Consider the following 15,588-nt stretch of genomic DNA (forward strand, 5'->3'; position numbering starts at 1 on the left):
AGTGCCTGAGGAGGTGAGAAAAGGGCATTGGGTCTTCTGGAACTGGAGTTGCAGACAGTTGTGAACCACCATGTGGGTGCTAGGAACAGACCCTGTGTCCTCCAAGAGCAACTGTTCTTAACTCTTGAGTCATCTCTCTAGCCTCATACGTTCTTTAAAAAGATTTGTTAGTTTTATGTCTGTGACTGTTTAGACCGCATGTATGTATGTGTACCCTGTGCATGTGTGGTACTCTCAGAGGCCTGAAGAGGTGTTATTACCCTCGAGCTGGTGTTAACGAATGTTGAGAGCCTCCATGTGAGCATGGGAATGTGGGAGCTGAACTTAGATCCTCTGTGAGAACAAGGGCTATTTATCACTGGGCCATCTCTCTTGTCCCAAGGATGTTATTCTTGATAGCCCCAAGGTAGAAAGAACCCCAAAACCACTAGGTAACAAAGTATGGATCACAATGATGCCCCTAATAAAAATGGCCGTGCAGGCTGCTGCTTGACAGTGTTGTGCTGAGGAAAGAAGCCAGACTTTAATCATACATACTGTACTTTCCCACTTAAATGGACTGGCAACAGGCAAGCTGAGGATGTCAGGGGCTAGTAAATGACTGCCAATAGTTATGGAGTTTCGTTTGGAAAGATAAAGGGCAGACAGATAGGAGAATGTTGGAAGCCACTGTGTACATGTTTTATGTGAGTGAACAGTGTGGTTTGTGAATCATATCCCAAAAAACTGCTGAAAAAGATGGTCCAGCCCAGTGTGTCAGAGCCTCGTGGGTTTACTCAGTGGGACTTACCAGCAGAACAATTTTTAATTTCTGTAAAATTTCCCCCTCCCTTCCCTTTCCTCCCCTCCTCCCATCCCTTTCTTCCCCTCCCCTTCCTTCCTCTCCCCTCTTCTCCTTCCTTTGAAGCCCACTCCATATCCCTGCTGTTAAATTGCACGAGTCTTTAGCTTCCCGTGCTGGGGAGCACAGATCCGTGCCATCAGACTGTCTGTGCACCTTTCCTTGGGTTTATTGGTGTGGATTTTGATCAGTGGGCCCCCTTCCCATTAACACAGACCATAGAGAGGCATTCCTGAGCACAGCCATATCAAGCCTGTGGCCACTCACTGCCTTCTGCCCATTATCTGAGATTACATTCCTCAGAGCATTCGGGCTAATGGCAGTCTTGTCATTAGAAGATCTGAGTAGGCAACTCCAGCAATCTGAGCCTTGCAGTTTGTGGGTAGGTTGTGAGTGGCTATTGTGGAGAACACCTTCAATGCCTAGTAAGAGTCTTATCTTCATGTGGACAGTCTAAAGTGAAGAGAGTTTCTGTCTTAGCATACATTTGACTGAAACTCTTCACTTTAGACAGAGTTTCGTTATACACGTCAAAGGTTCATGTTTTTATACCTCTCTGTGTCTCTGCCTTTGTGTCTCTTTCTTCTGTAAGGTCCTACTGCACAGCCCAGACTGGCCATGAACTTGTGATCTTCCTGCTTTTAGTCTCCGGAGTGCTAGGATTAGAGGTGTCTGCCAACATGTCCAGCCTCGGCAGGTGTTTTGTAATCCGGGTCGTTCCTGACTGAACTACCGTCAGGATCCGTCTGATCCCTAGAGAAGAATGATTAACTACTCAGTTGCTGAGGAATGAGCTTTCTCCCAGGTGCTCCGTCCCAGCCTGTCCCCATTCTGTGCATTCTTTGAGACTCACTAAGGCAAAATATGGCTTGTTCCTGGCCAATGTCTGCAGCTAGTCTAGGTCACTTATTAGCCAGTGACGCTCCGAAGTCCATGCTGAAATTGCTGTTGCATTTCAGAGAGTTAAGGTAGCTAAGACCAGAATCCCACAGCTCAGAGTGTCTGTCAGGCTGGTTCACACAGTCTGGTTGGTCACTCAGGTTGGTGGTTACCTTTTTGGTTTTTTTTTTGTTTTTTTTTTTTTTTTTAAATGGATGCCTAGCCTAAGACAGTTTCTTTTTTTTTTTTAAATATTTTATTTATTATATATTATGATTACACTGTCACTATCTTCAGACACACCAGAAGAGGGTATCAGATCTCATTTCAGATGGTTGTGAGCCACCATGTGGTTGCTGGGATTTGAACACAGGACCTCGGGAAGAGCAGTCGGTGCTCTTAACCACTGAGCAATCTCTCCAGCCCGGTGGTTACCTTTTTGAAATCAATTTCTAGAGTTAGAATAGGTAGTAGTCCTTGCCCTTGCCTATATCTAGGTGTTTTTTTTTTTTTTTTTTTTTTTTTTTCAGTCTGGGTACTTTATTTCATTTTTGTCCATTAGGCCATGAATTTGTATGGCATGGGCTCCAGCAGCTCAGGCTCCTTTCCGTTAGTCCTCACAAAGTGCACTTCTCTGGGTGGCACAGGTGGGCGTCTCAGCTGAGCCCAGGTGCCCTTTTCTTTGGCTTCCTTTTTCTTCTGATTGTTCTCCTTCACCTCCTTCAGGAAGCTGTCTCTGCCCTTCGACTGTTTGATGTGCTTAACTTGCGTGTTTGCAGTGATGCCCACGGCATGCTTTGTAGACTTCCGGTTTTGCCGTGGTAACACTTATGGGGCATCCCTTTTTGAACAGTGCCCATTCCCTTGATGTCTACAGTAGCACCCTTCTTGTGGATTTGCATGCGTGTGGCCAAAAGAACAGCTCCATGCTTCCTAAAGGTCTAGAGAACATAGACCGAGTGCTTCTCTCTGTGTTCGTCATTTTGGTGAGTTAACTGGAAGGTGGCTGCTGTGGCTGAAGAACTATATCTAGTTTTTAAAAAGTGTTTTTGCTTTTGTTTTTTTGGACAGTATTTCACTTTGTAACCCTGGCTGACCTCAGACGCACAGAGTTTTGCCTGCCTCTGCCTCCTGAGTTCTGGAATTAAAAGGCTGCTACATCTGGTCCAAGCTGAATCTTTGTCACATTAGCTTTTTGTTGTTGTTTTGTTTTGATTTTTTTCTTTTTTCTTTTTTTCGGAGCTGGGGACAGAACCCAGGGCCTTGCGCTTGCTAGGCAAGTGCTCTACCACTGAGCTAAATCCCCAACCCCTGATTTTTTTTTTTTTTCCTAGATCTGTTTTTCCCAAGATGAGGCCCTTTGTCTAAGAGTTAGAAGTGTGATGTGAGTAAGGAACGTGGCCAGGTACTACTGTCCAGTGGCACATCTGTAATATATGTTACAGATACCACCTGTAAAACATCTGGTCAAAAGAGGCAGGCCTGCTGGTGCCATCTGCACTTTAAATCCTGTGTGTCGTTTCATCTGGTGGGAATTCCTCTATAGCATTTCCAGAGCATTTGGACATTTGGTGACCCCTGTGAAGTGAGTAAAAGTACCACCCTGTGGAGGGCAGCGTTAATGGCCTGTGTCATTCAGGCGGCCTAACCTCACAGTAACATAGGATTCTATGATGCTGCCTTCTGTGTCAGACGGGACTTAGAGCCATCCTAACTGGGAAACATGGCCCATCGTGGAGCAGCAGTAGTCTGTATGCACACTGAGCTCATGGCTACTCCTCATGTGGGAGCTTCTCAGACAGGTAGACCTGCTCTCGCTTTCACTGAAGGCATTCTCCATCCCTTGCTGCTCCTCAGAATGTCAGTGCCGGGAGGCATCAGATACTGGGCTCTGATCCAGGGAAAGGAGAGAGGGCCTCACTGTCTAGTGGAAGAGGCAGTGAGGCTGCAGACAGACAGGGATGCCCGAGGACAGGAGTAGTTAGAGTGCATTGGTGGTGGCAAGTGGAAGCTCTCTCAGTGAATAGGCTCATTCCTTGTTCTTGGAAGAGACTTGAGTTTTCTGTAGCGGAAGCTGTGGTCAGATGAATTGAAGGACCCAGATGTACTCTTGTTCACCATAGGGAGTGCCTTGAGCAGACCCAGGTGAATGGAGGACCGAGGGCAGTGCAGGATGGTGGGCTGATATGGCTTGGCCAGAGTCCCATAGAACAGAGTCAGGGTAGATCAGAAACACTGGAAAGGCCAGGTCTACTAAGTGTGCCTGTGACCTCTGGGTGTCTATCTGTCATCGCCACCTGGGGTGCACTGCTTCTCTGCTTCAGAACCAACTACACTGAGTTAGGACTGACTTGCTTTCAGGACGGTGTGGGCCTCTGGGCGGACAGGTCTCCCTTCCCACTGGGAACTACTGAGGCAGGAAACAGGCTTTCTGAGTGATGATTCTCCTAAGGTTAGGTGCTGCCACTCTGGGTGACGGCTAAGCAACTGCCTTCTGCATGTCCACTGTGCTCCTGCGGGAGCTGTGTTTCACAGTTGCACACTGTTACATTGTTACGTTATCTGGACATAACGTTTCTGTACTTATGCATGCCTTCCCCTTTCATACTGCCATCCTGTACACTTAGACTGTCCCTGAACACTTACGCCCACTTTTGCAATCACCCCCACCCCACTTATGCTCCTCTGCACACCTCATGCTTGCACCTCATATTCATAGTTGATGTTTTCTGTGGTTCCTCATGTGACTGGATGTCTGAAGTTCGTGATCCACAAAGAATTTAGGGAGCAAGGTGGTTTGGACTTTATGTAGTTGGTTTATGACATTTATACCTGATAACTTTGCTGGATATAAAGCCCCAATGTCTTGTTTCTTTTTTTCTTTTTTTTTCTTTTTTTCGGAGCTGGGGACCGAACCCAGGGCCTTGCGCTTGCTAGGCAAGCGCTCTACCACTGAGCTAAAATCCCCAACCCCTTGTTTCTTTTGCTTGAATATCTTAGATATATTATAACCATTCTGATGTTCAACACTGCTTAGTGTCTTAAGCTCCATGTAGAACTTTTTTTCTTTTTGAGACATGTCTTTCTATGTAGTTCTGGATGGAACTTGCTGTGTAGACCAGGCTAGCCTTGAGCTCACAGAAAGTCACCACACCCAGTTTTTGTTTTGTTTAGTATTTGAGGCATTTCCCCATTCCACTATGCTAGCCTTGGCTACTTGAGACCCTGTCTAGAGAAACTAAAGAACAACAAACAACATACCCAGCACCCACACACGAAACAGAAGCCGCTGTGCTGACCTTTAAACATCGTGCTCTGGGGCTTGGCTAGGATTTCCCCAGGCTCCTACTGTCCACAGAGTCCTTCAGCTTTTCCTTTTTTTTTTTTTTTTTGGTTCTTTTTTTCGGAGCTGGGGACCGAACCCAGGGCCTTGCGCTTCCTAGGTAAGCGCTCTACCACTGAGCTAAATCCCCAGCCCCAGCTTTTCCTATTTTTAAAACTTAAAATGTGTGTGTGTGTGTGTGTGTGTGTGTGTGTGTGTGTGTGTGTGTGTACATGCATATGCTCAAAGCATGGCTATCTTCTACTGGCATTCTCCTTCCTTCCTTCCTTTTCTTTCTTTGAGATGGGGACTGATCCTTGACCTAGAGTTGGTTGAGTAAGCTAGACTGGTTGACTGGCAGCCTCAGGAATCTGTTTTTCCTCTCCTAGGTCTGGGTTAACAAGCCTGTGCCACCCGACTTTTTCTTATAGATTCTGGGGATGGAACTTAGGTTTTTATGCTCATATTTTTACATTTACTGTTACTCTTTTAAAAAAGTTTTTCCATTTTTACCTTTTATGCATATAGGTGTTTTATCTGCATGTATTTCTGCTCATGTACAAGCAGTGCCTGCAGCGGGCAGAAGTGGGCATCAGATTCCCAGGATCCGGAGGTTGTGGGCTGCCATGGAATGCTGGGAATTGAACCCAGGTCCTCTGGAAAAGCACTCAGTGCCCTCAGCTGTGGAGCTCTCTCCAGCCCTCTATTCACTTTTATGATCTGGAGATGGAACTCATGATTTCACCATGCCAAGCAAACCTCTTCCTCTGACCCAGTCTCCTGACCTGAGTGCTGAAGCGATAGATGTTTGTTAGCACCTGAGCTTTCCTGTCTGTCTGTCTCTCTGTCTGCCTGCCTGCCTGCCTGCCTGCCTGCCTGCCTGCCTGCCTGCCTGCCTGCCTGCCTGTCTTCCTTGGGGCAGTCTTGTTGTGAGAGCCAAGCATGGTGACTGATGGCTAAGGCAAAGAAGATTGTCATGGGTTCCAGGCTAGTTGAGGCTACATTCTTTGTCAGACTCTGTCTCAAAAGCAGCGGGGAGGGGTGGTGGTGGCGGCAAAAAATATGAAATACTTTACAAGTTAAAGCTGTTTTAGTTTATAATATGCAAAACAATTTAAGCAGACCCTTCCATTTTTAAGAAAATTTATTTTTATTTCTTATTCGTGGGCAAATTTTTAATTCTCTCCAGAAAAACCAAAGCCTCCCACAGCCCTCTCCAAGCTCTGCAGCAGGTGAGCTGCTTCTGGCTAAAAAGTAGGCTCTCGGGGTTGGGGATTTAGCTCAGTGGTAGAGCGCTTGCCTAGGAAGCGCAAGGCCCTGGGTTCGGTCCCCAGCTCCAAAAAAAAAAAAAGAACCAAAAAAAAAAAAGAACCAAAAAAAAAAAAAAAAAGTAGGCTTGCAGGTGGGCTGCCCCTCCCCTTACTCCTTTTCCTTCAGACATCTCTGCTGAAATGAACCCCCACAGGTATGCAGCCCCGGCACAGCCTGGAAGGAGGAGCTGCCCAGATCTCCATTTCCTCAGCTCTTTTACACAGGTGCGCCTGTCACCTCAGGAACTTAGAGCCACAGCTCAAATTTTTTTGGTGGCCCTTAGGTGAAGCTTTGTGTTCCAAAAGCCTCCCTCCTAAGGCTGGGCCTCTGGCTGGGGACACCCTGATATCTCTTTAGAGCAGGATGTGTCAGAGCCTGATGCTCAAAGGAGATGTGGCGATGAGGCCTGTGCTAGGGCTAGGGTGGGTGTGTCCCACCAAGCCTGGCTTTTAATTCTTTTTTTTTTTTTTAATTTTTATTTTATGTGAGTACACTGTAGCTGTCTTCAGACACACCAGAAGAGGGCATATGACCACATTACAGTTGGTTGTGAGCCACCATGTGGTTGCTGGGAATTGAACTCAAGACCTCAGAGCAGTTAGTGTTTAACCTCTGAGCCATCTCTCCAGCCCCCTGGCTTTTTTTTTTTTTTTTTGGTTCTTTTTTTTGGTTCTTTTTTTCGGAGCTGGGAACGGAACCGGGGCCTTGCGCTTCCTAGGCAAGCGCTCTACCACTGAGCTAAATCCCCAACCCCTAGCCCCCTGGCTTTTAATTCTTTTTTTCTTTTTCTTTTCTTTTTTTTTGGAGCTGGGGACCGAACCCAGGGCCTTGCGCTTGCTAGGCAAGTGCTCTACCACTGAGCTAAATCCCCAACCCCCTGGCTTTTAATTCTTAACTCCCTTTTTTCCCTTTTCCTTTTTGCTCATGTTAGCCCGGGCTAGCCTCCAACTCACAGCAGTCCTGCCTCAGCCTCCTGAATACTGGGATTATAAATTTGAACTGTATCTCCTAAAGACAGGATTAAAGAAAACTTCAGAAATAAAAGCAGCTTCTTACCTTCTTCCTGGCAGTTTAGGAAGCACCAGAGCTAATCCAGTGCTTGTGCTGTCCACTCTGATGGAGCCTTCGGCTACTCAGGTGTGGCAGATAGGAATCAGGGTCCTAAGACCTGCTCCATCAGGGTTGGAGACAGTGATGTGAGGTTGTTGGGCTCTAGACCTTGCTGCCCTTTGCCCCAACTGCGTCATAGAATCCTGTTTCCTGTCCTTCTCACCTGTCCATCTAGAGCTCGCTGGGTAGAACTGGACTCAGAAGTGCTCTCAGTTCAGCTATAGTGAGCCCTGCTCATGAACAAGTCTTCCCAGGAGATAAGGGACACTCGATTGGCCTGCCTTGCGGGGTGGGGGGTGGGGACGACAGGTAAGCTGGGTATCGAACAGCAGTGTGAGGCCAGGCTCTGCAGTGTGTGATGTGAGTTAAGTCAGTATTGGCTCTGCCAGCCTTGGGCTTGGGACAGCCTGTGCTATGGCTTTGTGTTGCAGATGGGTTGTTCCTTTTGGAAGAACAACTGTTATATCAGGAGTAGCTTAAGAGGATCCTTTGTTTTTACTTTAATTTTATTTTTACCTTTTACTTACATTTTTATTATCTTTTATTATAATTAAATGCATGAATGAATTCAATGTATTTTGGTCATATCCACCCTCAGCTCGTCCCCCTGTTCCCCTCCACACCAACACTTCCCTTTCTCACTTCAATGCAGAAGGCCCGTTTAAACCTTTTCTTTAAAACTTTTTGCTTAATTTTATGTATATGTTTTTGTCTGCACATACAACTGGGACAAACAGTTACATGGGTGTGGGACCATTTACTGGAGCTTGGGAAACCTGTCAATGGCCTCCCACATCCAGAGAGGAAGGGCCCTTTGTCTTTAAACAGCTATTGGTTGTTTTGTTTTTTTGAGGCATAGACTCACTAATAGGCCAGTCTGGCTTTACCTCTGCCTCCTGAGTGCTGGGTTCAGAGTACCACCATGCCTGGCAAAGCTATTTTTAAAGTTTGAATTTTATTTATATTATTATTGTGTGTGCATGTGGAGGCCAGAGGTTACCTCTGGTGTCAGTTCTCACAAGCTTCTACCTTATCCTGGGTTCTAGGGGCCAATCTTAGATCCCCAGTCTTGGGCATTGAGGTCTCTACCCACCATGTTGCCTATGGACCCTTTAAATTGCTTTTCTTGCTGCTTCAAAGAGTGATTTACACATATAAATACTTGTTTGTATACACAGCATGCTCGTTTGGTAAGTGAGGTGTGTGTTCCTCGTTAATTCCCCTCATACATAGTCATGAAGTAGCTGTTCTCCCATTTCTCCTAACTTCATTTTGCATTGGAGGTAGACTTGCTAGGCTTTGCAGTGAGTGTCTTGAGAGAAGACAGTTGGATGCTTGTGGGTTAAACTGCTATTTTCTCCGTGCTCATGGAAGTCAGCATCCATGATGTATAGCTGAGGACTCATGGAGGGTTGAGGGAGAACCCTTAGAGCATGATGTGATGCTTTCCATTCTCAGAGCTGTGGCACACAGGTAGATAGAGTTAAGCTGGAGGTGTAGTGCACCCCTCTGAGATGCTGCTCCCAGGAGGTGCTGTGAGCCTACTTCATCACTATCTTTATGGGGTTCTTGCCTTGCTGTGACTACACTATACCAGTTTACTAAGGTCTCGGATCCTGCTGCTGGTCTTGAAATGGTTTGCTTCTTTCCTTGGTTTTACCTCCTGTCTTCAAGGTTTTGGCTGTGATGCTGTACCATGTAATTGGACATCATCCGTGTGGCTGGTCGTTCCTCCCCCAGCACCACTGAAAACCATGAGTCTGTCATCAGTTCTCAGTGTAGGTCTCAGCAGGAAAGAGTGCTTCTTTAGAGGCAATGAAACAATGTATTTATATTCTTTTCTCCTAGGTAAAAGTAAAGAAGCTGAAATAAAGAGGATAAATAAGGAGCTGGCAAATATTAGATCAAAATTTAAAGGTAAGTGCTAACCATTTCTGCAAACTACTAAAGGCCTTGTAATGACTTCATCGTCAGCCTAATGCTGCCTGAAATCCATCTGGACATGGCTGTAGTAGGAAGATGCCCTAAATGTGTGAAGTACCACCTGTGGGCTCAGGTGTCCTAGACTAAATTAAAAGGGAAAAGTAAGCTGAGCACACCTCCAGCCTCAGGGATACTCGAAGCTCAGTCCTGGTGAGCTTGCTATAAGCAGTGTGCATAGGAGAGAAGTGAACTTTAGGCCTGTCCGTGAGTTCATCTGTGTTTTGTTTTCTGGCTGGATGTGACCTCAAGTTCCTGCAGCTGATGTCTTCACCATGATGGGCACCCCTTGAGCCATGAGCTGAAGTTAACTCTCGTTAAGTCACTTTTGTCAGATAGTTCTTTCACAACCACCAGAAAAGTAGTAATTACAGAAAGTCTTTTAACTTAGAAACAAACAAATGAATAAACAAAAAACAACCTCCTAAAACCATCAAGTTCTTAGTCTAGTAAATCTAGCCCTGAGGACGCAGGTAGGGAGAGCAGCTTGTGTTGAATTGGTTGGGCAGCCCCCTCCTAGCTTTCATGCTGACCTTTCCCTAGGGTTGGAAATAACACTGACTCTGCCTTGTCTGGAAAGTGCTGCCCAGCACCACGCCGGGCAGGGTGCTGAAGTCTGTTGACTACACAGTGCCCGTGTGGCTGTTTATCTGAAGTGTTATGCAGAGCCCCAGTGTATCTGCCCTGTCAGGTGAAGGCAAAGACCTGTCTTTACACGGACTTCTGCTGAAGAGGTGTGTGCCTGCTCAGCACAGGCTTAGAATGCTGCACGTAGGGCCCTCGGGAAAGCCCGCTAACCCTCTAAGCTGAGCACATCATGAGAACTGCGAGAACAGCTGGAGTTTCCTAGAAATGGTGAGTAGAGGAGAAGCTTGGGTTGCATCCTCAGAAGAGGTGCGTGGTCAGTAGAGTTAGCCTTGTGGTCTCCTAGAATCTCGGGGGGTGGGGGGGAATTCAGGCCTTGAAAGTGGATTTCCCGGATGGTCGGGCAGTGAGAAAACTAGTGGAATTTAAACGATTACTTGTCAAATATTTGCTGTTGAGCTGACAGAAAGTTAAATTTGAGTTTCTTAAAGCAGGCCTCTGAAAGTCCTGACACTGAACTTGAATGTAATGACTCTCTTGTGACTTGACTTTGGTAGTCTCTCATTGCTCTGTAAGGAGTGGGGCTGCCCATTTGTTTCTCTGCAGGCTGGGTTCCAGATGTAGACCCCATGATGGGGTTGCAATGCTGAAGACTTACAGAGGATACCCGCGCACTGTAATGGGGAGGGAGGCCCTAGGTAGAGATACTGACTCATGGTCACCTGTAACCCGTTGGGCAGCTGTGGAGTCTGGCCCGCCTCTGGGGTCTTATGTCACCCTGCTCAGCTGAGTCAGACAGACTTGGGCAGACTTGGGTACAGCCACCTGTCCAGCTCCCACATGCTGGCAGCTCTGGACCCTCACTGCGAAAGGCCTTGTCTGCTATTCTAACTGTGTTATATAAGGAAATGCATATTGTTTGCTTGATAAAAGATGAGCACCCAGTACATTTTAACCTATGTGATTATACAGAGTTTGTGACTCTCAAAGTGGAAAGGATTACGTTTGAATGTGGAAGTAAGAAAAATTATTATTTTATCCCGTGTGTATAGGTATTTTGCCAGCATGTATGTTTCTGTAGCATTTGTATGCCTTGTGCCCACAGAGGCCAAAAGAGGGACATCAGATTCCCTGGAAGTAGAGTTACGAATGGTTATGAGCTAACATGTGAGTTCTGGGACCCAAACTTTGGTCCTCTAGAAGAGTAGCCTATGTTCTTAACCACAAAGACATCTTTCCAGCCCTAAGTGTTCATATTTTTGTTAGTTTTAAGAATAATCAGGGGCTGGAGAGATGGCTTAGAAGTTAAAAGTGTTGACTGCTATTCCAAAGGTCCTGAGTTCATTTCCCAGCAACCACATGGTGGCTTATGTTATATTATATTATAACCATCTATAATAAGATCTGGTGCCCTCTTTTGGTCTATAGGCATACATGCAGACAAACTGCTGTGTACATAATAAATAGACAAATCTTTAAAAAGAGCAGTAATTTGTATATGTGTAAGTTAAAGGTTAAGAACTTTGGGGCCTGGGTGCCAGCTCACTGATTAAGGGCACTTCCTGAGTCTCATAGCCATCCCTGGAACCCACATTGTAGAGGGAGAGAACCAACTTCTGAAAGTTGTCCTTTGACCTCCACATGTACACCTGGCATGTATACTTCCCCCATGCACACACACAAACACAACGTTAACAAATGTTAAAGAAGAGATAAAGGACAAGGACTTTAGCTAAGGCTATATCTTACTGTTAAAGTGTCCCCTGACAAGTACAAAGCCCTAGATTTGATGCCTAGCAACTCCCTCCCCCCTCCCCCCCAAATCAAGGGAGGTGTTAAATTATCCATTCTACAAACATCTATGTGAGTGCTAGGAAGTCTTAGGAAGCTGAGCTGTTCTGTGCAGGAAGGAAGTCCCTCTGTGCACTGCCCAGGGCTGTCTGCTGAGCAGAACTGGTTGTTGAAGGAGTGCAGGGATAGATGTCTATAATCTGTTGGTGGTGAACTCGTAGCTCAGTTGTCTGCTGCAGTTAGAGTCCAGTTGGCTTAGGTCTGCACTGCCTGGAAGACTGCAGTAGATGGCACCTCCTGAGTCCAAGACCTGTCCTGCCACTGGTGTCAGCTGGGGAGCAGACAGTTCCAAGGCCTCCTGAGAGCATGAGTGCCATGAGAGAAGAAACATTCTCAGGCTACCCAGGAGAAGGCCATGGCTTGTGAGGCCAGGGGCAGCACTGTTTATACCTTTACCTTACTGCTCTGAGAAAGGGAGTCCAGATGGTATAGGCGCTTAGACTTTTCAAGACCTACTTAAACGCGTGGGTTCTTAAACGCTTCAACCTCCCTTCTAGCCCACCTACCCAAAGTAGGGAGAAAGAAGGTTAGTAGGAAATGGGAGTCGTTGACCTGCTTACAAGTAGTTCTTTAGGGCGATCCAATCCCAAATACTAAACCTGAGTTAGTCACAGCAGCCAGTCCAGTCAGCAAATATCAAACACATCAGTATCAGCTGCTCCATCCTGAAGAAACCAAGAGGCTCTGCTGCCATTTTGGCGTGAGTCTGCGGAAGCACCTAGAAGTAGCTGGAATACCACGAAAGTTCTTTGGTGTGTTTCTCTACAGCTGCTTTTAATGTTCTGGTCATCAATGACTGCAGAAGCCAAAGGAAAGGCAGGCACAGAAAAAGAAAGAATCAAGGGGAAGGGAAGAGTAGAAAGTGAACTTAGGAGGGCAAGAGGAAGGGAATGGGAAGAGAGAAGAAAACCGGATGTCATGTTTGTTGAGAATAGAAGCATGGAATACCATGAGAAGTTCTTTGGTGTGTTTGTCTACAAAGTCACGACAAGCAACGATATGCACGACCCGCAAAGAGCTGCAAGGCAGGGCAAGAGCAGCGTCAGCGAAGACCGGAGAAGCAGCACAAGGCAAACCAGTGCAAGAGCTCTGTCCACTGCTGGTTATTCTTTTTTTTTTTTTTTTTTTGGTTCTTTTTTTCGGAGCTGGGGACCGAACCCAGGGCCTTGCGCTTCCTAGCCAAGCGCTCTACCACTGAGCTAAATCCCCAGCCCCTACTGCTGGTTATTCTTAACATCCTCAAGTGTCTGCCTCAACGAAACAGCCTCTCACATGTGTGCTTCAGGAAGACATCCTCTCATAAGACAGCTTCCAGAAAAACATCACATAGCACAACCGAGTCTCCAAAGAAACCAGAGATTTCCACTTCAAGGTGGAGCTGTTTTGGTGGCCCTGAGGGACTTAGAGCCATGACCGAACAATGTCTTCCAAGCAAAGCTTATTTGCTTATCAGCTAGGGGTGGGCTATGGCAGACATCTGATAGGCAGAGCCTAGTAGCTGCAGATACTCATAGGACACAGCTCCTTTCTACCCGGTTCAGAATGGATCCCTGTGTAGAGGGATAAAAGTCAAAGTCCGGGTCTCACCTGGTTTTTACATCATACCAAAAATCACACTGCAGGGGTTGGGGATTTAGCTCAGTGGTAGAGCGCTTGCCTAGGAAGCGCAAGGCCCTGGGTTCGGTCCCCAGCTCCGAAAAAAAGAACCAAAAAAAAAACAAAAAAAACAAAAAAAAACAACACACTGCAGCTCTGGAGATTGGGCCCACTGGCCTCTCTCACACAGCAGCTGGGTTTTCTTGGCACATGACACTGAACAACTTCATAGTTAGACCTGGGTTGAGGTGAGGAGCACCAGTCCCTCTGGTAGGAGAGTGTTGTCTCCTTAATCTTGAATGTAGTTGGTTTAAATACACTGTTACAGTATGTGGTCAGAGAGGACAAGGATGCTCAGAGAACGAGAGCATGTGAGCTGTAGCCCACAGAGGCCCAGGAGACAACATCTTGAAGACTTGTAAGTCAGGTTCACGTTACAGAGGACTGGGTTTACAGCATTTAAAGGTGTAAAAGACAAACTTAGTAGGAAATGGAGAAAGTGTCAGAAGTGAGAACAGACTTTGAAGTAAGACCATTTGGGGTGACTTAAATGGAGATATGGCTGATGACTGAGGTGATAGAAGTAGTTTAAGAAAAGTTTGGTGTTCTGAAAGGCTGGGCGGATGAAGACTAGCTCACAAGGTGGAAAAGAGGGTGTATAGACGGTGGGAGGCACAGACTAAAGTTGAAACCTGGATGGTTACTTGGTGTCTTGGAGGGAAGGTGAGGTGTGTGGCTTAGAGAACTAAGAATCTGGAACAAACGCAGAATATACAAAAGGGAATCTACCCTGAATATGTTAGCATATACTGTGTAGGCTCAAAGACTGGCGCACTGAGCGGTGAGGGGTGGAACTCTCTTCACAGCAGCTGTGCAAGGCTGGCAGCTTTTGAGCAGGAACAGCAGGGAGCAGGAAGAAGGATACAAAGTCCAGATATTGAGGAAGTCCACTCTAGGGGTGACTCTGGGGAAATGTCTTACTCAAAAAAACAAACAAAAAACCCTCAAGGAAAAAAGAGGATTAAAAACCCAACAACAATGAGGGGTAGAGAGAGGGAAGAGCTTGTATATACAAAAATTTGCAAAATGCAGGAGGCCAAGGCAGGAGAATTGCCAGTTCAAGGTCAGTCTGGGAATTATAGTGAGACCTTGTCAACCAACAAACAAAAAATCCTAAGGGCTGGAGAGTTGGCTCAGTGATTAAGAACACCATCTTGCTCTTTGAGAGGACCTGGGTTTAATTGAATTCCCAGCACCCATATAGTTGTTCACCACCATCTGTAATTCCAGTCCCAGGGAATCCTCTTCAGACACTGAATGCACCTGGCTGGCATACACCTTTAATCTCAGCACTTGGGAGGTGTAGACAGGTAGATCTCTGCGAGTTTGTGGTCAGCCTGGTCTATACAGCAGCAAGTCTCAAGAAAACAGCCCCTCTAAAACCCTCTAGCAAAAAAACAGTACTAATAAAGCTTAAAAAGATATTTTAACAACAAAAATGAAGAACTTCCTAACAGTAGGCCTTTCTCTGATAGAGGAACTTGGCACGCTCATGATTCCAGGTACAAGGTCAATTACACAGAAATGAATGATAAAACAGAGGATGCTGGGTAGTAAATTTAAATGGTGATGTGGTAGTGTTTTGTGGCGTTTAAAGTCTAGATAGAAATTAAGTCCTTGATAGTAAGCAGATAAAATGTGAGCAGTGAACACTGGAGAGTTGAATCTGAACGTTTTTTATGGCAGTCTAAACTTAATGAATGATTGACGCTAAGTTATACAGAAGGGCACTGCTTTAATGAAGACTTAAGTAGGGTCTTCCATGGGCTAGCCTGGTCTAGAATGTATGATGCCCCAGAGATTGACTGAACCTCTGATCCTCCTATATCTACCACCCTAGTTCTGAAGTTATAGATGGTTTCCACCACACCTGGTTTCTGTGGTGCTGGTGATCAAACCCAGGTCATCTTGCATGTTAAACAAACGTTCTACCAGTAAGCTGTTTCCAGCCCTTTTAGTTTACACGTGGCCATCTCAGAATAGTTATAACGTTGAGTTAGTTGGTCGACTTAAATACAGTGGCTCCCTGTTGCATAGACATATAATCTTCTGT

At 46.1% G+C, this 15,588-nt stretch overlaps 1 protein-coding gene across 2 annotated transcripts in view; it reads left to right on the forward strand.

Moving 5' to 3' along the window:
• Ap2a2 (adaptor related protein complex 2 subunit alpha 2) overlaps positions 1-15,588 on the forward strand; it is a 73,291-nt gene that overhangs the window by 19,373 nt on the left and 38,330 nt on the right. For both annotated transcript variants that reach the window (XM_008760010.4, NM_031008.2), the window contains exon 2: positions 9,312-9,380. In XM_008760010.4, coding sequence (XP_008758232.1) covers positions 9,312-9,380 — 69 coding nt within the window. The remainder of the gene's footprint in view (positions 1-9,311; positions 9,381-15,588) is intronic.

This window comes from Rattus norvegicus, chromosome 1 (assembly GCF_036323735.1).
Source record: "Rattus norvegicus strain BN/NHsdMcwi chromosome 1, GRCr8, whole genome shotgun sequence".
Lineage (NCBI taxonomy): Eukaryota > Metazoa > Chordata > Mammalia > Rodentia > Muridae > Rattus > Rattus norvegicus.